General features: G+C 41.4%; 2 protein-coding genes across 11 annotated transcripts in view; one reads left to right on the top strand and one right to left on the bottom strand.

The window, feature by feature from the left end:
* Positions 1-650, bottom strand: part of APOO (apolipoprotein O) — a 61,009-nt gene extending 60,359 nt beyond the window's left edge. For 3 of the 6 annotated variants that reach the window (XR_014307334.1, XM_082718279.1, XM_082718274.1), the window contains exon 1: positions 382-650. Coding sequence is in view for 2 of the 6 variants with exons in the window: in XM_082718279.1 (XP_082574405.1) it covers positions 382-390 (9 nt within the window). In the remaining 4 variants the exon portion in view is untranslated. The remainder of the gene's footprint in view (positions 1-381) is intronic. The other 3 variants (XR_014307335.1, XM_082718275.1, XM_082718277.1) reach the window with 2 other exon arrangements.
* LOC309856751 (uncharacterized protein CXorf58) lies at positions 9-23,093 on the top strand. 5 transcript variants are annotated; one of them, XM_082718266.1, is made up of 9 exons: positions 9-72; positions 3,896-4,022; positions 5,060-5,159; positions 7,385-7,497; positions 7,920-8,031; positions 14,209-14,340; positions 19,790-20,019; positions 22,148-22,310; positions 22,832-23,093. In XM_082718266.1, the coding sequence occupies exons 2-9, from the start codon at positions 3,916-3,918 to the stop codon at positions 23,006-23,008; spliced, it is 1,134 nt and encodes a 377-aa protein (XP_082574392.1). In that variant the 5' UTR covers positions 9-72; positions 3,896-3,915; the 3' UTR covers positions 23,009-23,093. The 5 variants fall into 5 exon arrangements, with proteins under 5 accessions (XP_082574392.1, XP_082574393.1, XP_082574391.1 ...); XM_082718267.1 differs by lacking the exon at positions 9-72 and adding an exon at positions 635-699; XM_082718265.1 differs by lacking the exon at positions 9-72 and adding an exon at positions 684-908.
* The last annotated feature ends 511 nt before the right edge of the window (positions 23,094-23,604 follow it).

Genomic DNA, 23,604 nt, shown 5'->3' with positions numbered 1-23,604 from the left:
ACCCTGCCAGGCAACCGAAGCCGAACCCTGCAGTGCCCTGAGCTGGCCTCTCCTTACCCACGAACCCAATAGGTAACGATCGGGGGTGGGGTGGGTGAGCACTTTGCGGGGTACTTTAACTTTTCAAAGTGTTTCATTCACGAGAGCAAGACCCACAGGACCCGCCTACCCACCCTGGGATCTCACGCCTCCGCCCGGCAACCTCCCGCTCCTAGCGGCTCAGTGAATGAACCGCGGGGTCCGGACGCACCCGGCCCGGAGGCGGGAAAAGCCTCGGGGCGAACCGGGCCTGGCCCCCGGAAAAGCCCACGAGAGCGCGAGCTGGGCTCCGTGAGGCCAGGAGAGGGCGGTGACAGCTGTGACCCGGCTCCACGCTCTCACCTTGAACATGTTGCTGGCAGAGGTGGCTCCGGCGGGGTGACCCCGGCCTCGGCCCCGCCCACTAGAGAGAGGTGGCTACGGCGGCCGGGTAGGGCCCTGATTCGTCTGACCGCTAGCGGGCCGCGGTGCGTATGACTGCCGAACAGCCAATTCGATCCCGCGAAGGATTAGTTCCGAAGCCGGGTCTGGGAGCGGCGTCGCCGAGCTGCAAACGCGTCGCTCCTCAGGCGGGAGCGAACGTAAGCCCCGCCCCCCGGAGGCTCCGCCCCTGCGCCGGCCGTTGCTAGGCGGCAGGAAAGCGCCAGCTCAGTGTAGGCGGTACGCGGGGGCGCGAAGAGGGAGGTGCCGGGTTTCTCGCCGCGCTGGGAATCGGCCTTCGCTGCGGCGATTGGGCGCCCAGCGGCGTGGGCTGGGAATCCTGAGCGCCGAGGCCACCGAGCGGGGGCGCTCGGCTGGTCTCCGGCATCTTTGAAAGTCTCATAGCCGGAAGCTGCTGACCCCTGGGGCTTGGAATTATCTCACAAAAGGTTTTCAGATTTATTTTTTCCGTGGGCTGGAAGTTCCTAAGGTTTTAAATTTAATCTGGTTTGCCATATCCTTTAGTCTCGAAAGGCCCTGACTTTTTTTTCCCCTTTAAAATACTTTAGCATATACCCCTCTCTGGGAGTCAAATGTCCCTTAATACTACTAGAAAAGGTAGTAATGAGAATAGTGATCTAATTAACAAGAATACCAAAACACTAACAGCGTTTACTATGTGCTCAGTTCTGATCTAAACTGCTTACTCATATTCATCTAATCTTTCCAACAACCCAGTTAGGTGAGTACGATTATTATTCCCAATCTAATAGATGAGGAAACTGAGGCACGGAGAAGTAATTTCTACGAGGCCACATGGAAAAAGTGGGAGCCCAGAATCCAAACCTAGGTAGTCTGCCTTTAAAGCCTGTGATGTCGCCTAAATAATTATTATACTGTCTCATAGTGGGGGGGGGGTTCATATTTCGATCTGTATCACACGTCTTCACCTAATAGAAAGTGTAAATTCATTCAGGCGGGCATCCAAAAGATTAGGGAGGCTTGTGTGAGGCCGCGTCACTGCCCTTCAGCCAAAGACCACTAGGAACACATCTGTAGGTGAACAAGTTGGGTTTATTATCCTTCATTGATGCAAGGAAAACACACAACGTGGCACAGCGGGGCATCTCAGCGAGGGAGGGAGATAGATTTATTGTAAGATTTGGGCTGGGGCCCCTGGGGTAGCACAGTGAGTTAAGCACCAGGCTCTTAATCTCAGCTCAGGTTTTGATCTTAGGGTCTTGAGTTCAAGACCCCTGTTGGGCTCCATGCTGGGCATGCAGCCTACTTAAAAAAAAAAAAAAAAAAGATTTGGACTTTGGTTGGTTGAGAGTGCCAGGCCAACTCCCAGATGCTAAGGGCTGATTTTCTGTTTCTCAAGAGAACTGTATGTTCCAAGCCATCCCCATCCCTATCCCCAAGGACAAATATTGAGAAGACTCTGAAGGCTCTGCCTTTGTAATGGAATGTCACACGTATGTAAAAGTGTGAAGTATAGTGATAAATTAGGGCAGGAGCTCTTACATCTTTTTTTTTAAGATTTACTTATTTGAAAGAGAGAGAGAGAGAGCAGGGCTGGGGGCAGAAGGAGAGAATTTTCAAGCAGACTCCCGGTTGATCCCACGACCCGAGAGATCATGACCTGAGCTGGAAGCAAAAGTTGGATGCTCAACCTGACTGAGCCACCCAGGCGCCCCAGAGCAGGAATTCCTAATTCAATAGTTATATGAACTTAGATGGGTAAAAAATTACTTTATTTTCACTCATCTCTAACTGAATTTTAATATTTCTTTCACTTAGAGTGTAAGCAACAAAGCACAGTAGTCTCAACAATACCTGGGACTTTGTCACCAGTAGAAAGCACAAATATTTTCATATAGTGTCACAGTCATGGCACACTTCCTGACATAGCATTTCTGCTCATTACCAGTTCAAAAGTACAGTAGTTATCAGAGCGCTCATTTTATATAATGCCTAAAGAGGACAGATTCCTGTAGTTTTGTTTTCGAAAATATTTTGACAGAGATTTCAATATAGAGTCCTTTGTGATCCTATGTGTTTTATGTTATGCATTTTAAAAACGTAATTCTTGGGAATCTGTCCATAGGGATCCATGACACCAGAGGAAAAGGAAGAGCCCCTGCTTTAGTAGATGAAACTAAGTGTGGGACGCCTGGGTGGCTCAGTTGGTTAAGCAGCTGCCTTCGGCTCAGGTCATGATCCCAGCGTCCTGGGATCGAGTCCCACATCGGGCTCCTTGCTCCGCAGGGAGCCTGCTTCTCCCTCTGACTCTGCCTTCCACTCTGTCTGCCTATGCTCGCTCTCGCTCGCTCTCTCTCTGACAAATAAATAAATAAAATCTTTAAAAAAAAAAAAAAAAGAAACTAAGCAGTGACTAAGAATTTTGAGCCATATCCAAATCGGAGTAATGCATCAAAGGATAGAAAACCAAAGGTGGAATGAGTTCATTTAGTATACACCCTCTCCCTTTACCACAGAGAGAACTGGGGTACCAAGAGGTTAAGTAACTTGCCCGAAGTCTCACAACTATTCCATGATAAAACCAGGACAGAAAGTTCTTAGACAAGCATATAAAAATTCTCCACTCTTGCTAGTGATGGAGGATTTCATAGTTAGCAAGATATCTCTGGCCCTCAATGAGCTTGGTGGGGTGACAGCCAAGAAAATACATCATGACATAATATGAGAAGTACTGTGAAAGAAAAACCATTATTATTGGACCTTGGAGACAGGGTGAGGAGTTGTATGAAAAAGAGAGGGTGGAAAACTTCAGAGAAGAGGCATCAATTAGCTGGGGTCTTGAAAGATGAATTGATGTTTGCTGGCAGTAGGGAAGTCACTCCAGGAAGGGGAAATGGCATGATCAATGGCACAGAGTTGAAAAACATTGGCTGATTTTGGTGAGAAGTTCTTGTTCTCACAGAGTCTAGAAAGGAATACTGGTGAACGGTGGTATTTTGATATTTGAAAGAGAGAGTGGACTGTAGATTGGGGAAAAAAAAGTCTGGAATACCATTCTAAGGAGTCTGGACTTCAGCGTGGAGGAATTGAAGTGTCCCTGAAAGATTTTATGCTGGGCGGTCAGATAGCTGGATTATTGTGCTATAGAATTAACTCGAGCTGTGGTGTGGAGGAGGACCAGAAGGATACAGAGACTGGAGACTGGGGGACCAGTTAGAAGGCTATGGATAGATGCACTTTTCTTTTCCATGTCCTTCAGAATATTTTTAGCACCTAAGGCATGTAAGCTGTAAGCAACATTAAGAGATCCATGATACCTTCCTTTGTAAAGGGTTCTGGAATTAGCTCAATAATCATATGACACTTGAAAAAAAATCATATGGCACTTGAGTCTTGTCTAAACAGTGCAGCAATATAGATTATGACCTCAAATGCTAAACCTATGTACTTTCAGAGCCCTTCATCGCAAGGAAAATGAAGCGATCTTCAAAGGCATCAGCTCAAAAATCAGATAAACCTCGCTCAGGAAAAGACTACAGAATGCATTTGTTCGATATTGGAAGGAGAAGAGCAATACAAGAGTAAGTAGCCATCTTTCACCCTTTATCGTTTGCCACAACTGGTCAGTTTCCATACCGTATTTACCCAGCTAACATCAAACACTTCTTGTTTTGTAAATTAGAGATTTTTTGGTATGTTTTAAAATTACTTTTGAATTGAATAGTAATTATTATAATTATAGTACTTCATAATTTGCAAAGCGTGTTAACACACATTTCTTTGATTCTGACAACTCCGTGAGGCAGTCTTATTATTATATTTTATAAGTGAGGAAGCAGCAACTGGGAGAAGGTAAGTGATTTGCATGAGGTTAAACAGCTAATAAATGGCATCAGCCAGGATTTAAAGCTTTGTTTCCATACATCAGGCCTTTTCTACTCTACATCTTGTAGTTTGCATTTTGCCAACCAATGGTGACATTATTCAGGGGTATCTGCCTCTCTTCACATGTAGCCCTGTGAGGGGTAAGAACGAGTCTGGGTGGTTTTGGAGAGGGTGATCCCTATGATCTCCTAGTGCTGAGATGTGATCCAAAGTGAGATCATTCTCTGACCTGACTGGGATGAGCCTGTTTCAAGCAAAGATCAGAGAAAGGAGTTTCTTTTTTTAGGGCCTGGTTGTCTGTTCCCAGAAAAGAATTGGACCTACTGTAACTTTGAGTATTCTACATTCTATTTTCATAGCACTTGGACTAGTTGGACAGTGTTCTTAAGAACTAACTATAATGGAATCATTTTAGGTCATGGATGTTTTTAGAAAGCAAATTTGTCTCTTCTTACATTTTTAGTTATATATGCCTTTTGCTGATAAAGTTTTAGCCAGGACTTTTTTTTTTTTTAACCCCAAGGGAAATCTTCTCAAATATCTTATATCCTCATTTGACTGGATTCTGCAAATGACCAGTTCCAATGACCACATCCCAGTGTTCCTCATTAGGTCAGTCTTAGGGTAGTGGACAGGAGGGTGCAGGTGGAAGAAGCAGAAATGCAGAGTTCCCCAAGATTTTAGGAAAATGAAAACTACTTCACTAATCTTAACCTCTTGTTTTTCTTCTCAGAGCTGTGAAAGATATTTCAGCTCAAAGGATACAGAGAGCTTGGTTATCTTATATAGACAAAACAGTATTTCGACTCTTAAAGCACGCACTTTGTGCAGTGGTATGTATTTTGCTTTTTGTTTTCTCTGACAGATCTAATTACTTATAAGCTAAGAGGTCTGTTAAGTAAAGATAGAATAGATAACCTCTTTTTTTAAGATTGTATTTATTTATTTATTTGACAGACAGAGATCGCAAGTAGGCAGAGAGGCAGGCAGAGAGAGAGGAGGAAGCAGGCTCCTCGCTGAGCAGAGAGCCCGATGTGGGGCTCTGGGGCTCAATCCCAGGACCCTGAGATCATGACCTGAGCCGAAGGCAGAGGCTTTAACCCACTGAGGCACCCAGGCGCCCCTACATAACCTTTTTTATCTCTTCTATTTGAATTTAAAGTAGTGCATGAGGTTCTGGGATTACTTCTTTGGTTAGTCCTAAATGACTATTTCTGGATTTATTTGTAAATAACGTGGGTGACTGTTATTTCTTTTTCTGAAACCAAAATCATGTTTTTAAAAAATTCAATTTCTTATTTGAAGATGTGGAACATCAATCATCCAATAAGAAGAATTTCTGAAATAAAAGTGCCCTTACCTTTTTCCACCCACCGATTTCACTTCTAGGAATCCATTATACAAGATATGTACAATTTCATTGAAGTATTGTTTGTAACAGGAAAGAAATAAGCCATGTAACGTCCACCAATGGGATGCTATTGGTGCTTTCATGGTGTTAAACCTTACAGCCTTGTATGTGATTCTGCAATACAAAGATAGCTAAGATAGCTCATTAATGAAAAAGGCAAGTACAGAACAGTATGAATAATATGGTCTTATTAAAAAAAAAAAAAAAAAACAACCCTAAGCTGCGTATCTACCTCCTTTCCCCCCCCCCCCCCGACCAAAAAACAACTCTGGCAATGCTTGCAGAGTATGTAAAGTTTCCATCACATAATACCAAGTATTCTGATAAAAATCACACATGAGGGGCGCCTGGGTGGCTCAGTGGGTTAAGGCCTCTCTCTGCCTTCAGCTCTGGTCATGATCCCAGGGTCCTGGGATCGAGCCCCACATACAGCTCTCTGCTCAGTGGGGAGCCTGCTTCTCTCTCTCTCTCTCTCTGCCTGCCTCTTTGCCTACTTGTGATCTGTCTGTCAAATAAATAAATAAAATCTTTTTTTAAAAATCACACAATTATAATAGTTTATAATTAATAATAGCCACATTAAGGGATTCTTAGTAGCTCTGAAAAAAATCATGAAGTCTGAGAAGTTTGTACATTTCTTCACCATCTGACCCACAGACCCTTTTCTGATGCCAGGAAAAGCAGAATACCTCAGAGAAAACACACTCAGGTAAACAGGTGACATTTCAGGTCCATAACCAATGGTCGTCTTCACATATGGAACTTAAATTTTGTTATCATTATACTGGTTTTGTTGTAACTGTAGATGCCTACAGTAGCAGAAAAAAGGAAATTAATTCTTTTTTTAAAAATCTGTTATCCTAAAACTTAAGTTTCTACCTGATATTAATAATGCTTTGTCGTTTTAAAATCCCTTTGGTGTGCATTTTTATGTGATTGTCATAGGCGGAAAGGTTGGCAGGGTCATGTCGGGAGGTGGCGTGGGGGCTTTAGACAAATAGATCTATGTTTGCCTCCTAGCTTGTCCATTTACTATCTGTATGCCTTTGAATAAGTTAACAGACACTCCCAAGGTCTCAGCCTGCTCATTGGAAAGAAGGGAATGAGAATTATTGAATAATATTGCTGAGTTGTAAGGATTAAATGAGGTCATGTCTATAAGGCATGTAACAGAGTATGTGGTATATAAAAAGAGCTTAAAAGCTAGTAACATTACTATCATCTTCCTCATTTTACAAGGACCATTCATTCAACATCACATACTTGCTCAGCACCTGCTATGTTCCAGGGACTGTACTAAATACTAGGAAATACATGGAGAAGAAGAAAAACACGATCAGTACCTTCACACAGCTTACAGTTTAGTAGAAGACACAGATTAGTTCATAGTTAATTACAATACATGGTGAAAAGTGTTGTCATAGGGAACGAACAGTGCCTGGGATGTCAAGGAGGGACACCTACTCCACCTTGGTGGCTAAAAGGATGAAGTAACTGACTCAGGGTTGCACAGTTAATAAATGGAGGAGTCAGGACTAGAACCCAGGTCTTCAGGACTCCAAATCTGGTGTCCTGTTCACTTTACCATGCCACTTCTGTTATTCTCAGTAAATTAGATCTGGGCAGGGTACCATTGTCCATTTATAGCATCATCATCTATTTCAGGAATATTGTGTGACACATCAAATCCTGAAGAAAGTGAGCCCCTTAGAGGCTGAGCTTCTGAAAGATCCCAGCATGAAGTATAAAGTTAGATTCAGGTAATATTTCTATGCTCATTTATTCCCAGAATCCCTTGTTAAAATGAGGAAAGCTGAGAAACTTATTTTCTCAAGTCCTCATAAGTTTTCAGGATATAATCACAGAGTAAATGTGTCGTTCTTATTCACGTTTGTTATGTGAGGAAAACAGGCGTGACTCTTGGGCCAGAAGGTGCCTTGAGATGTGGCTACTCTCCCATGATGAGTCCAGTCTGACATGTGAATGAGAACACTGGTGAGCGCACACACTCCAGTACGACTCTTTCATCTCGGGAATCCATGCCGTTGCTCATTCTTTCCATGCTCTGGCATAGCCTTTATCCTGCATGCAGGAAACCATGAGAATTATCTTAAGTATAGGAAGAGAAGTAACTGAGTCCCAAGTCTGATGCCCAGTCACTAATTTTTGGTCTTTATTTCAGGTTTAGTGGTGAAACGTTTCCACCTGTCATCGTATTTAAAATTTTTCTTCATAATGAAGGCCATGGTTACAAGTACTTCAGCGGAAAAAATTTATTTAAACCATCAAATGAGGTAATGTTTCATGATGTATATTTTATGTTCTTTTATTTTTTTAAGATTTTTATTTTTTATTTGAGAGAGACAGAGATAGCGACAGAGAGCATGAGTGAGAAGGAGAGGGAGAAGCAGATTCCCCACCGAGCAGGGGTTCCTCAGTGCAATACTCAATCCCAGGACCCTGGGATCGTGACCTGAGCCAAAGGCTGATGCTTAACCCACTGAGCCACTCAGGTGCCCCCGTTTTATGTTACTTTCACTTCTTAACATCTGTGCAGTATCTGAATTGCATTCAAAGTGTACAGACTAAGTGATTTCACCATTAAACAGCCCAGCAGCCAGGTATTATTTTTATAATCATCATGTTTCAGGGTGTCTCTGTTTATTAGCTAAAAAAATATCTGGAATGAATGACTTTTATTTTTTTTTTTAAAGATTTTATTTATTTATTTGACAGAGAGAAATCACAAGTAGGCAGAGAGGCAGGCAGACAGAGAGAGAGGAGGAAGCAGGCTCCCTGCTGAGCAGAGAGCCCGATGCGGGACTCGATCCCAGGACCCTGAAATCATGACCTGAGCCAAAGGCAGCAGCTTAACCACTGAGCCACCCAGGCGCCCTGGAATGAATGACTTTTAGAGGCCCTTAAAAATACTCATCACTTTTCTTTGTATTAAAGTTGGGTTTGTTGCCAAGAGACTCTTAACTGTGCAAAAGGAACTGAGGGTTGAGAGAGGGGAGGTGGGGGGGCGATGGGCATTAGGAGGGCATGTGATGTGATGAGTACTGGGTATTACATGCAGCTGTTGAATTACTGACCTCTACATCTGCAACCAACAATGTTCTGTATGTTGGCTAAGTGAATTTAAATTAAAAGAAAAGAAAAAAATAAAATTTTGGTTTGTTAATAAGGGACTAAAGTGGCCCATTTGTCAGGGCTTTTACGTTATGCAGAATATTTAATGCAATTTTATTTTAATAACATTTTATCATGGTTTCTTTCATTCTGGTAGCATATTTAGAAAAAAGTGTCCTGGACTATTTATTGAAAATGAACCTTCAAAATATTTATCCTTCTTTATATGAGTTCTCATGCTTTTAAGTCTCATGAATATTTACCATAATTGTGTCTACAGCAGAGGAATCACCTGAGAATTTTGTTAAAATGTAGCTTCCGATTCATTAGATCTGGGAAGGGGGATGAGATTCTGTCTTTCTAACCAGTTCCCAGGTGCTGCCGCTACTGCTGGTCCATGGACCCCACTTTTAATAACAAGGATCTGCAGTGCTACTACAGTGAAGGTTTTGCTCCTGTGGCCCTTAAACATGACCATGATTAAGAAAAACATGTGCACATTCTCATATTTAGCCTTTTATAAATCCTACATCAAAGGTTATTTTCCTGTAGCCTTCTGGAGATAGAAAAGTATGGCCCATCTGAAATCATCAATAATGGCACATGCTTAGGATAGAATCTGAGCAGAAACTCCCCGGCTGTGTTTGACAGCCGGGGAGTTTCTGCTCAGATCCAGGATGTACTGCATTTATACTCTGAAAAATATTAGAACAGAAAAAGAGACTGCTTTTCTCTGTTCTCAAGCAACATCAGAGAACATTTCATTCAGTTTCAGAATATATCAAATGGACTATGTGTTTGCAGATGTAATATGGTGTTCCAGAAACATTAGTATTTGTTCATTTATATAAAATGACTTCACATACAAAAGTTGATATTTATCCTACCCTTAAGGAACAAATTCATGCCACACTTAAGTACAGAATAAGCTTGTCGTCCCTATAAAATATCATCAACTATTGCTTCTCTGAGGTTGCATAATTAGACTTTTCCAGGAACAGAAATTCTCCCGGGTCTGCTCCTGGTGGTCCGCAGGCCGGAGCAAATGAGAAACTTAGAGGCCGTGACTAGAAAGGATTGTGTGTACATTAAAACTTGTTAAAATGCTGTATAATAACTTTCATTTTTATTTAAATTACAAAGTAACTGTTGGGGAAAAAGGAAATAGCACAGAGATTTTTTAAAAAGGAAACTATGCTTCATGACCTTTTTCTCTGTGCTGGGACTTTCACTCGCCTGGAGTGATCACCATTAATTGTTTACTGTGCATCCTTCAGGGTTTTTTGTTTTTTTTTTTGCCCATAAAAATGCTCACACAAATATATTTTTTAAAAACTTTTGTTCTTATTTTAAAAATGTGATAACACTAGTTTGGATTTTTCACTAAAGATTCTAAGAGGATTTAAGTGATCAGAACATGAAAGAACAGATTAGGATTCCTTTTTCAGCTTCATAACAAACTCTGGTAACACTTGGATTCATGGTTGATAGAAAACCTGCAGAAGTAGAATTTTTTTCACTATAAGTTTACACTGGCCCTTTGAATGTAGAAATTGAGCAAACTGATCCAACTTCCCTAAGTTCACTTCTCTTGTTTTTTTTTTTTTTTTTAAGATTTTATTTATTTATCAGAGAGAGAGGGAGAGAGAGCGAGTACAGGCGGACAGAATGGCAGGCAGAAGCAGAGGGAGAAGCAGGCTCCCTGCCGAGCAAGGAGCCCGATGCGGGACTCGATCCCAGGACGCTGGGATCATGACCTGAGCCGAAGGCAGCTGCTTAACCAACTGAGCCACCCAGGCGTCCCTCTTGTTTTTTTTTTTTTAAGATTTTATTTTTTTAAGTAATCTCTACACCCATCCTGGATGTGAACCCACAACCCCAAAATTAAGAGTCTCACACTCTACCGACTGAGTCAACCAGGAGCCCCAACTTATTTCTTAGTATGAAATAAATAAGTCGGTTTCAGTTCAGTTACAAAGAAGGGGAGTAATTTAAGTTCACTTATGAAGAAGGAGAGTTTCACAGTTTTGTTGTTGTTCTGTCTTTTCCCTGGGTCTTACTTCCATTTCTAGTTTCATTTCCTTATCATTTCCCGATAGTATTTCTCATGTACTTACACACACACACACACACAGAGAGTAAAAACAGGTGAAAGAACATAGAATGGCTTTAACCACTTTAGAGAAGAAGAACAAAGATTTCCATTATCTGACTTCAAGACTTAAAAAGCTGCGGTGATCCTGACAGTGTTGTGATGGCTTAATGACAGGCATGTAAATCAATGAGATAGAATAGGGAATTCAGAAATACACCCACTCATAGATATCAATTGATTCTCATCAGATGTGCCAAGTCAGTTCAAATGGTGCTACAACAGTTGGATAGCCATGTGTACAAAAGAGAGATCTCATTTCAGTTACCTACTTCGATGATCTATTTTCAGAGCAATGCTTATTTACAGAGGATTGTCACTATAGTTCATCCTCCAACTATATTTAGAATATTCTAAAGCCTTGCTATTCAGAGTGTGGTCTATAGACCCACAGCACTGGCATCACCCGGAACTTACTAGAAATGCGGACTATCAGGCCCCACCCCAGACCCACTGAATTAGCACTTGCATTTTAACAAGACCCCCAGACAATCCTAGGCACAATATAGTTTGACAAGCACTGTCCTAAAGGCTCCCCCCGCCCTCCGAATGCACAGACACCACGGCCTGGAATACCGCTGGGTAATGGACAGTTCTGAAACATGAAAGTCCAATTGAAGACCCGGCTCCTTTTTGAGGAGTGGGCATTTATGTAAAAAGGAAAAAAACATTATTATTAATAGCTGCCCTTATTAAGCACTATCAAGTACTGTGCTAAACATCTTGTGTGGATTATCATTTAATTCTCCTAAACTCTAGAATGTAGATTCTGTGGTTATCTTCCGTTTTACAAAAGACTAAGTAACTTGCCTGAGGTCTCACAGCTAGAAAGGGAAGGAACCTATAACAAGACCCAGTGATCCTTACTCCAGAGCCTGTGCTCTTAACCACGCTCGAGCCAGGAAGCCTGCTAAGCAAGTGGTCTTCAATGCACCCCCTGATCACTCTGGTGAGGTGCGTGTTGTTCCCATCTTGCCTGCAAGGAAGCCGGACCTCGGAGAGGCTTGACTACTTCTCTGTCTGTCTGTTGCCCTGTGCACCTGTGGAGGTTGAAACAGCCCTAGCCGTTGTGGTAGTTTCATTAATTTGGAGCCTGTATATAATTAAACTGTTCCAAACCGGGACACACCAGCTATCGCCACCTCCGTAAGTGAGAATTTCCAGCTGGCTGAGGAAGTGACTTGAGATACTAGAGTTAACTTCCAAGCACAGGTATGGATCTGGGCCAGCGCGGAGCTGCAGGCCTATGGGGGCTTCTGGGCCACACTGATGCCTGGTATCAGGGGAGGTGTCAAGTTTAGAGATGCCCCCCTTTGACATTTGGAGTCACCCACTAAGAATGGAATCCGCTTCTCGAATCCTACTCTGATTGGCTGCTGTCCTGGGCCCCTTGCCTAGTTTCTGCCCTTCCCTTTCACCTGGGGCTGGGCTCTCCTTTCCCAGCCCTTCTGACCCAGAAGCACTTTCCTGAAGCTGGCCATACCCGGCAGATGCCGGAGAAAGAACATCCTGGCCATTGGACGGCGAACTTTTTTCAAGCCCCTGTCACAAGTGGGCAGCGAGCCTGCCCTGTGCTGCCAGGGATAGGGTTGTTTTGGCTGGATCCTGGGATGGGCCTGATACAGCTGAGCCACACAGCTGAGGCACTGTACAAATAAGGAAACTGGGGCTTGGAGAGTTGTGGGTGGAGGCTGAGTGGAGTAGAGTGGGGAGGGCTTGACAAGAAATGCCCCTCCTGAGTAACCTGAGCTAAAGTAAAATACAGTTATAGCTAAAGAACTTCTCAAAGCAGAAATTATACAGCTTTCAGATGTGTTCACTCTACAGTTTATTTGCTTTTACCTTTAGTGTTACTGTGAGGATGGCTAACGAGAGCCCACAGGAAATTAATTGCACAAAGCATGATGGTGACATGTGCCAATATTGCCTTTTGTTTAGATGCGTAGTATGTAAAGAAACTAATGAAATGGAAAACAAAGACGATTTGCCTAAAGGAAGGGTCACCACGTAAACTGTTTCTGTCCCTTCAATTTAGTGCATTAGGAATAAAACTACAACCCTTGAATATTCTTTCATTTTCCATGTGGGTCTGTGTTCAGAGCTTTGGAACTAGAAAAATAAAAAAGGAATATTCTCAATAACAAAAGTGAAGATTGAAATGGAAAATACATTCAGGCTCATGGTTGTATTGTGTGTTAAGTAAAAAGAACACATTCCAAATTTCGATCTCGTCTGAAGCGGCCTCATATCAGCATTATAACCGGAGTTCCCATGCTTTCACAAATACACATTCTGAGATACAAAGGAAAGAGAAACTGATCTGGAATCCAAAGATATTTGAATTTTCATCTACACCAGTCTCCCTTCTCATAAGCATATGCTTTGTGGCCAGAAGCACAGATATGTAATATAAATATGTGTTAGAAGAGTCAGCACATACTTATGGGGGGTGGGAACAAGGGTGGGGAGTACTTAAGTCACACAGTCTATGTATAGCTCTTAGCAAAGGATGGGCGTATGTGGAAGAGTATGGTACAAACAAGACCAGAAGAGATCTGGGCTTCCGCATTTTCTAGCGGTCTTCTACCTCTGTCCTCTCAGATGCTGTCCTTGGGTACAAAATGCCAACATCTCAGAGAGGAAAAAAAAAAAATGATTTGCTACTCTGGCCACAGAGAATGAAGTCTGCCAGAGAGGGAGGTCTAAGCAATTTGAAATGTACAGTTTCCATTTGGGGGTGAGGTATTAACTAACACTCAAGAGAGCTGGCCTTAGTAACACCTTTCGCTGCAGTTCCTAGGGCAACCTATTTAATAACCAAGGAAGTTTTCTCTGCCTTGACAGCACGAATAATGCTACAGACTTGTTTTGTTACGGGAAAATAATGTTTTTTAATAGGGAAAAAACAGATTTTTTAAAACACCGTGTTTCTCTGACGGTTGTGGACTCAACTACTCCTCCAGCTACATTTTAAAACTATGTAGATATGGTTATGGAAACATTTTTAATGGCTTAAAAACTCCTATACAATCTTTTCTTTGTAAATACAGTGTTTTTATTGAATAGCAAGCTGCTAGAAAAAAGGAACAATATTTGATGTATTTGTCAGAAGAAATGTGTAAAATGTGCACTGATAATTGTTGCTATTATACTAGTGTTTAAAGTTTATTTTCTATTCTCTTTATAGGGAGTGGCTGATGCTTGCAAAATGATGGGGAAAAAGAAGTTTTACTGTCAAATTATGGAAGATGAACATCGTTTCCAGAAATTCAAAATAACTGATGAGATAGATATTGTCACCCTGAAAGATTACATGCAAGTAAGGGACCGAGATTTAGATATTAGAAACAATTAAAAAAAAAAACCTTCTGGGGGCATCTGGGTGGCTCAGTCGGTTAAGCAGTTGCCTTCAGCTCAGGTCACGATCTCAGGGTTCTGGAATCGAGCCCCATGTTTGGCTTCTCCCTCTCCTTCTGCCCCCACCACTCATGCTCACTTTCTCTACCTCTCTCAAATAAATCTTTTTAAAAAATAATATTTAGGGCGCCTGGGTGGCTCAGTGGGTTAAGCCGCTGCCTTCGGCTCAGGTCATGATCTCAGAGTCCTGGGATCGAGTCCCGCATCGGGCTCTCTGCTCGGCAAAGATCCTGCTTCCCTCTCTCTCTCTCTCTGGCTGCCTCTCCATCTACTTGTGATTTCTCTCTGTCAAATTAATAAATAAAATCTTTAAAAAAAATAATAATCTTTAAAAAAGCCTCTGACCTTGTCCTCCAAAAAGAAAGGTCCATTTATTTTTTTCCCAGTAGAAAAATATGCACAATATAAAACTTACCATTTTAAAGGGTACAATTCAGTGACATTAAGTACATTCGCAATGTTGTGCAAACACTACCACTATCTAGTTCCAGAACGTTTTTGTCACCCCGAAAGGAAACCTCACATCTATTAAGCTGTCATTCCCCCTTTCCTCTAGCACTCCAGCCCCTATCAACTACTAATCTGCTTTCTGTCTCCCTGAATTTACCTATTCTGGATAGTCTGTATTAATGGAATCATGTAATATTTGGCTTTTTACACCTGGGGAGTGATAGCTAATGAATGTGGCCCTTTTTGGGGGGGTGATGGAGAGATTTTAGAATTAGATCGTAGTGCTACTTTTAAAAATGATTAAAGTGGTGAATTTTATATTATGTGATATCAAGTATGTGGTTCTAAGAGAGTGCCTGATGGAGATTTGACCTAGCAAGGAAAGCTTCTATTAATATTTGGATTATTATTTGGGTGTTTTGTGCTACAAGTGACAGAATATTCTCAACCACAAGAGGCTTAAACAACAAAGGACATTTATAGTTCCATGTCAGAAGTCCACAGATAGGGGGGCCCTGGGCTAGCTAATGCAGCAGCTCAAGGACATCACGGTTCTGGGTCAGCTTCTCTATGGTGTTCTTGGCTTCCTTCACATGGTAACAAGGTGACTATCACCTTCTCAGCTTCCTTCAAAGGCAGGAACAAGGGGACTCTGAAGCATCATTTTCCTTCTTATCGCAAGAAGAAAAATCTTTGGGGGTGCTTGGGTGGCTCAGTTGGTTAAGCATCCAACTCTTGATCTCAGCTCAGGTCTTGATCTCAGGATCCTGAGTTCAAGCCCTGTGTTAGGATCCACGCTGGGTGTGGAGCCTACCTTAAAAAAAGAAAAAAGAAAAATCTTTGCCAGAAGCCCCCAACAGATTTCTCCTCAGGTCCCATTGGTCAGAACTAGATCACATACTCCCCCCTAACATAATCATTAGTAAAGGAAAATGGGATCATTTTCCATGAGTGACTTAGAACCATCATGGTTCACGTGCTGGGGCCCTCCTTCCTGGAACATACTGCTGTTCCATACTTAAAAAAAAAAAAATCTGGGCTCTGGAGGCAAGGAAGAAGTGGGAAATGGTTGACGGGCAGGCAATCAACAATGTGTCACCCGTCAGTCCAGGGCTGAGCAGGTGTTGCGCCCCAAGCCGAGGCTCTGTGGCAGGAGGAACTGCAGGGCCCAAAAGCAGATCTGTGGGGGTGGAGAAGAGGGAGCAGAGGGTTTGGTATTTAGGAAGCCTGGAGGGCTGGTAAGAGAGCATCAGGCAGGCCTTTTGACCAAAGCAAGGTGTTTTTCTTTTTCTTGATCCTATACGCAAGTAGAAGCTGGTGCTTCTTAATGGGTTAAGAAATGAGATGATCTAATCTAATGAGTGAAGAGATCCGTCTGGCTGTGGTGTAGGGAATGGATTGGAGGACAGCAAGAGCCTTCTCCTAGCTTGGATGTCCCTGCTGTATTTCAGGAGAGTTGGTGGTATCTTGACTGAGGGCTGTGAGGCTGGAGAGGCAAGAGATAAGTAGACAGTAAAAGCAGAGGGCCTTAGTGACAGACAGGGAGGCAAATTAAGGAGAGGTGTCCGGCATGGCTCCTGGGTTCCTGGTTTACATAACGAGTTGGACAGCAGTACTAAGTCAGGAAACTTTAAACTACATACGTGATTAATAATAACAGTAAATGCTCAGTAGGACCGATTCCTTTTATTCTTAAAACAACGCTAAGAGGTAGGGACTATTATTACCGCCATTTTACAAGTTCTAAAGACACAAGGGATCCCAAAATTCTGGCCCATAATAATGGTAATATGTGGTTTTAACTGTTCATTCAGTTGCTTCACTGTGACACATTGAATTAATGCAGTGCCTTGGAGACACCCAATTGTGTTTTATTTCCTTTAGGGTCTTAATCTGGAAAATGAGGGAACTGAACCAGGAAATAAGTAGTGCTGGGGGATGCCAGCTGTCTTTGCTAAGGACATGGGTAACATACTTGCAGAGTGTGACTATGCCAAGGACTGGTGTCATAGGAAGAAATCCCCAGATAGACACGTTGGGAGACAGAAACATGATGATTGTTGACATTTTTTGAGTCCCTTATGGACACAGCTCTGTTTGGGGCCCTCTTTTTTTAGAGATTTTATTTATTTATTTGAGAGAAAGAGAAGATGGAGAAACAGAGCACAAGCAGGTGGAGGGGCAGAGGGAGAAGCAGACTCCCTGCTGAGCAGGGAGCCTGACATGGGGCTCAACCCCAGAACCCTGGGATCCTGACCTGATTCCAAGGCAGATGCTTAACTGCTTAACTGACTGAGCCATCCAGGAGCCCCTTGTTGGCTCTTTTTATGCATATTATCTCCTTTAATCTTCAAGTTTGTACATTATGTGACCCTCTTTAACGGATTAGAAAAATGGAGTTTAATAAGATTTTTTAAATCTTGCCCAAGGTCACATAGCTAAGTACATAGCAGGTTATCAATGGTTCTGAAATGTTTACTCATTTTACTACTCCACTCCCTGCAAGTAAAATATATAGGCAGTCTTCACTTTGCACAGTAGTGCAGGGCCATACAAATTGACTGTGCCATGATGCCTGGATTTCTCAGCCGGAACATGCAACTCATGATCTCAGAGTTGTGGGTTCAAGCCCCACACTGGGTGTAGAGATTTTTTTTTTTAAATAAAATCGTTTTTATTTTTATTTATTTTTTTTTAAAGATTTTATTTATTTATTTGACATAGAGAGATTACAAGTAGGCAGAGAGGCAGGCAGAGATAGAGAGGAGGAAGCAGGCTCCCTGCTGAGCAGAGAGCCCGATGTAGGGCTCGATCCCAGGACCCTGAGATCATGACCTGAGCCGAAGGCAGCGGCTTAACCCACTGAGCCACCCAGGCACCCCATAAAATCGTTTTTAAAAATGACGATGTAAGCTGAAACCATGCATAGCAAATTTAATAATCAATGTGAAAAATTATGATTGTTCCATGCCTTTCAAAAAAAATCTTGTCGGAACTTTAAAAACTCTCCTACTGTCTGTTATAAATATGTAGGAAAATGAAAAACAAATCATTTATTATGCTATAATTTAAAACATTGGAAACACTAAGGATTAAAAGTGTTTATTTCTTTGTAAAAACTTAACCAACTGTAAATATAATAAACACCATTGAGTTGTATGCTTTATATGGGTGAATCTATAGGCTCTGAATCTCAATAAAGCTTTAAATAAAGCTTTAAAAACAGTGTCTGAGAAGTAGTTAAAACAGTGCTTTCCTTCTTGTTCTTCTCATATGACTTACAATACGTAGTAAGTATGCCTTGGTGAATTGTCACACTCCTTTCTAAGTTCGGATTACCTACCAACATTTTATCCTTTGCACTTTAAATGTTGTGAAATCTCTCAAAGTTCCTTTAATGTGAAGAGGCTTTTTCGTCAGCGTCACTTCCTCTGGAACAGCTTCATCCTTTCTGTCACAACTGCTTTCCTCATTTATGCTGCTAAATTCGCCTTCAGCACATTCCCCTAGCTGCCCACCCGCAGTCTCTTGAATGAAGACAATGTCAGTATCCCCTGGGTCACCTATTTCTTCTAGAACTCCATTTACATTTTATTTGAATTTTATTTCCAGCAGTAGCACTTTTTGTTTCTCTTTTGGCCTGTCCTCTTGATTATATATATATATATATATATATATATATATATATTTTTTTTTTTTTTTTTTGTAAAATGGTACATGGGTTTATCACTGGGAGACAAGGAGGTGACACAACTACATACTTTGCTGATTGTGTGTGAACTAAATAACAAATCCTCAGTAACCGATTGTTGCCCCTTGGGAAGAAGCGACATGATTTGTCACTAATCACCACGCATATCTGTTATTTCTGTAGAGACCTATGGATGGGAGAGCAATCAGCCATGTTTGTACTTTATGCAGTTAAGTTATACTGGGGAAACTGAAATTTGAGATGTTCTTAGAGGACTGGGCTTATTCAATCAAATGGTAGTAATTAAAATTTGTGCATGCCTGGGGCACCTGGGTGGCTCAGTGGGTTAAGCCTTTACCTTCTGCTCAGGTCATGTGGGATCAAGCCCCCGTATCACACATCACATCCGGCTCTCTGCTCAGCAGGAAGCCTGCTTCCCCTTCTCTCTCTCTGCCTGCCTCTCTGCCTACTTGTGATCTCTGTCTGTCAAATAAATAAATAAAATATTTTTAAAAATTTGTGCATGCCTAAATGATCCAAAAGAAAGACTGCTTGTATATGCATGTGAGAGAGAGAGAGAGCTACCCTAAATGTCTAGCTGGTATCCTGTTTCCCAGCATTGTAGATCCTCTGGCCCTATTCCTGTCTCTTAAATGAACATTATAAAAGGTTGCATCAATCATATATACTTGCATTTTAGCATTCCCAATTTGGTGTTTTAACTTAAAAAAATAAATGGAAGTGGGATTTCTACAAATCCTCCAAATGAAAGTAGTGAAATTCACCACTTAGTACCAGAGGTAAACTCATGATTTCTAAAAAGTTTTGTGCAAATGTCCTCTCAACCCAAGCATGTTACAAACAAGCACTACCAGGTATGCAGCTCATGTATTTGGCATTAAAATGTTTATTCATTACATTAAAAATATAATGTTTATCATTAAATACAGGTTTAGTGAGTGTGGTACTATGTGCGTGATACTGTGTGACAAGGGTCGTGCCTTCTGGTGGGGGAGCTAAGTACACAGATAACTAAAACATCAAGTAGTCGGGAGTGAACCGTAGAAGAAAGCTGCTGATCAAGTTCAGAGATGGGATCAAGGATTGTTTTTTGGATGATGTGACAGTGGGCATTTGGACCTTGGGAAATGTGTCTAAAAACATTCTGGGTTCCCACAACGGATCATTCTTACTTATTTTTTCCATACAGTATTCCAGTCTCCTAGATGAGACTCCTGCATCTTCCGGTGGCAGAAGTAACTACTGGCGAAAATTAAACCTCAAAAACATCCCCAGGACCATGATAATATACGACATAGTTGATTATGCAGAGTCTGGGATCATCTCAAGCCGTCTACAAAAAGAAATGAAGTATCTACTACAGAGACCAGGAACAGAAGAGATGCGTCAGCACCAGCTACAGATTGTTTCTGAAGTTAGGTAAAAGCGATATTTTAATGGGGTCACAATACTAGGGGCATTTCTGAAAGCCTTCACATTCTGCCAAATAGCTTGAGAAAGATGATAATAGGGCATATGGGAAAAATAGGGTTGGGACAGTTTGCTCAAAATGTAGGCATGTTTGTAAACAGAGCGCTAGCGAAAAGGACAGTTGGAACCTGGGGAGATAACTCACGCCACCAGACAGGCAGCTCAGGATGGCTGGAGGACACCACAGCAAATATAAAAAATGTACATCAAGAGGGTGGAAATGCTGGCAACTCTTTAATTAGAGCAGATAGTGGGCACAGAGATAATGCAGATGGAAGTGGAGCCCTGGGCTAGTGTGGTTGGCTTTTAAGTAGACATGAGAGGCAGTGCAGCCGGCCAATAACCAACCCCCCCACCACCAGGGTGGGGAGTAAGGGTGGGCTGGAGGTGCGGCGTCCCTCTGCGGAGAGAGCCCGAGGTGCAGGTGCTAATTCTTGTTTTCATAAATACAGCCAAAAGGGCTCCCATTGCCTGTGCTGCACAGAGCTGAGGACCTTTTCCTTTTCTGCTGAAGGTTATAATTCTACTCCTGTGATTCTGGCTCCCCTTGCTGAGGACAAATTGCATATAAATTATAGTGACATTATCCCCTTCTTTAGCAATAGCATGTGAGGCAATTCACATTATAGAAACTCATGTTGTAGCAAAGTAGACGGTATTATGATCTGAAACAATACGGACAGAATATGATTGCCCTAATTATAGTCCTTTTTTCTTTCCATTACGAGTCCTACCTAGCCCATCTTATTTACAAATGAAGCTTTCTTTCTTCAGAAAAAAGGAAGACATAATCAGATTGAAGAGGATCTATTGGTAGTCTCTTTCCACAGAGTCATATTTGAAATGAAAAAATACTCCTTTAGTACATGAAGACGCTGGTGACCCACTGTCAGGCAAACACACTGGGTTTTTTCCATGGCTAGAAATGAGTGGTACTGACCCAATAGGATAATTTAGCCCATATATTTTATGATCAAGGCTATACATTTGCCAGACAGATGGCCTGGTATAAGGTGTAGTCTGTCATCATGAAATAGATTTTCTCTAACTCATCCGTATAAGCACTGAATTCAGAAATTAACCCTATTACCATCAAGGTCAAATAAATGATGTAATTTTCCCTGCCACCATATATAACCCTAGGTCCCCCGCTATTTGGACTATTGCTAGTGATTATCTAAGAATGAGTCACTTGAAGAGCCAAATGAAGTCGCCAAATCCTAAATCAATTAAAGAGGGGAAAGTACTTCCTTACGAGTTTCTTTGAACGCAGTGTTAGTTTGGGATCTCCCAGGAGATCAAATATTTGGATATGAGTAGTCTATTTGAGAGGTGATTCCCAAAACCACTGATGAAAGGAAAACAAGGAGGGGTAGGCAGCCCAAACAGCATGTGGTAGCAAACAAGTTACCTCTGTGGATAAATGGTGCTCAGTCCCTCCTGGGAATGTCCAAGCCCTTGCAGAACGTGCAACTCAAGTTATCTTGCAGGGGCAAGGGAGTTGGAATATTTATATGCCGATGTACATCAGGCATTGGCTAAGGACTGTTTAGGAGGGGAAGTATTAATTCTCAGGCACTTTCCCTGCACATGGGCTCTTGTTTTCATAAGAATGCTGTCAGGCTGAGTGAGGCTGATGCCGGCAGTTGGAAGTGGCCCTCTGTGCTTTACAGTAGTGAGGCCTAGGGGACTATGGGCGTGGCATCACCTGTATCTGATCCCAACACTGGTAAGAACAGCTTGTTTTTTTCAGCCATTATGAAATTTAACACTTTTTTGTGTTAGTATATGGTGTGTGTGTGTGTGTATAATTAAATGACTACTATATGGTATTTTCCAGGAAAACTGACTTTAAACTGATACCATGTTTTATACACCTACATAGGGTGCAAATAAAGAACTATGCCATATAATTTAAGCAGAAATGATAACTCTGGTCTAAAACCTTGCATGCAATATTGCTCCAGATGCTGAGGCCTCTGATCTACTTGCTAGAAGATGCTTTAATAAAATTTGCAACTTGCATTACATTTGAATGTTATTTTGTACATTTTTTCTATTATTCAAATCTTTCTAGACGCCCTTCATCCTTTTCAGCTGTCAAACCTTTATATCGGCCCTACCAACAGCAGAATCAAATTAAACATCTGGGTCGTCGATCCAAGCAAGCTCAAATGAAAGTTGAAAAAATGAAAAAAGCTTTTAAGATGGCTAAAGAGAAAAACGCTTCCAAGGCGACGGTAAGTCGAACTTGTACTGAATCCATTATTCAAACTGTAAGTAATTCTACATGTATAAATAGAGTTTCCCTAATCTACAAGTTTAAGGTCGAAACACCTTTAGTATATACTTGGGTTCCTCTTGGTAACACATAGTTTAAAAATTCTTCAACAATATGGCTAACCTGATAGATACCAGCTGTTTTGGGTCCACATCAATATGAGGTAACAAACAACAGCAAAAAATAGTCCCTGTATGTTGACACTGTTCATTCAGCACATCTCATATGGTGCTTTTCTCAAAATCAAAGTCATTTCTATCAAAGCTTATTAAGAACTACATGTGTAAAGTCTGCCCTAGTATATTTCTACATGGTAGGATATTTATAACTAACACATATAAATGTATTGCTTTGTAGTTTTTTAAAAATCTGCAATAAATGTTTTGAGAGAAGGCTGAATGTAAACAGTCAATATAAAAACAGAAAGTAGTAAAAACCAAATATAAATTTTTTTCCTCTTTTATTTATAATTCTACCTAGGAACCACAAACAGACAAGCGAAGTACAAAGCAGCGACAGACGATTATCTTCTCTACCCCATCTTTTAACATTGTGAGAATTGATGAGCTCTCGCCAGATGAGGAATTGGAAAAACAGGAAGAGGAATTATTTGCCTGGTATCAAGACTTGTGTATTAATAGTTCTCTGTCATGTTAGTGCATAGCTAACGGATAGAAAAACAAATTGTTTAACAATCTGCTTGTCTTGCTAATATGCATATTAAAGGAAAATGAAGTAAAAACAAGTCTTCAGGATGGTCTCTTAACCAAATGTGTGACTGATTTTTAAGCCATTTTAATATTACCACAAGAACTAATATTTTTTACTGGCAGAATTTTGGTCTGAATAATGATTTTATTAGATGCCCTTGAACTAGCTGGATACACTTTTACTCAAGAAATGATGAGTAAGGGGACCCTTGGGTGGCTCAGTAGAGAAGCATTCTGCCTTTGGCTCAGGTCGTGATCCCAGGGTCCAGCAGGAAGCCTGCTTCTCCCTCTCCCTCCGCCCGCTGCTCTGCCTACTTATGCTCTCTATCTCTGTCAAATAAATAAATACAATCTTTAAAAAAGAAAAAGAAATGAATAAATTAGTCCCTAGAACTTTTATTCAATTCTGATTTTCCTTTACTTTTAAAAACTTCTGAACAGGCCATGCTTAGCATAAACATTAGAATTCACATAATAAAAAGCTACCCTTGAGTCAGCTTCCAGTGCCTTTTTTTCTTTAACTGGCATGTTATTTCTACAGAG

Source organism: Mustela nivalis (assembly GCF_964662115.1).
Source record: "Mustela nivalis genome assembly, chromosome: X".
Lineage (NCBI taxonomy): Eukaryota > Metazoa > Chordata > Mammalia > Carnivora > Mustelidae > Mustela > Mustela nivalis.
This window is presented reverse-complemented; position numbering and strand designations above follow the sequence as displayed.

Coding starts and splice junctions, on each gene's coding strand:
- LOC309856751 (XM_082718266.1), top strand. CDS start 3,916: ATGAAGCGATCTTCAAAGGCATCAGCTCAAAAATCAGATAAACCTCGC. Junction 4,023..5,059: donor AGGAGAAGAGCAATACAAGA/GTAAGTAGCCAT, acceptor TTTTCTTCTCAG/AGCTGTGAAAGATATTTCAG. Junction 7,498..7,919: donor AAGTATAAAGTTAGATTCAG/GTAATATTTCTA, acceptor TCTTTATTTCAG/GTTTAGTGGTGAAACGTTTC.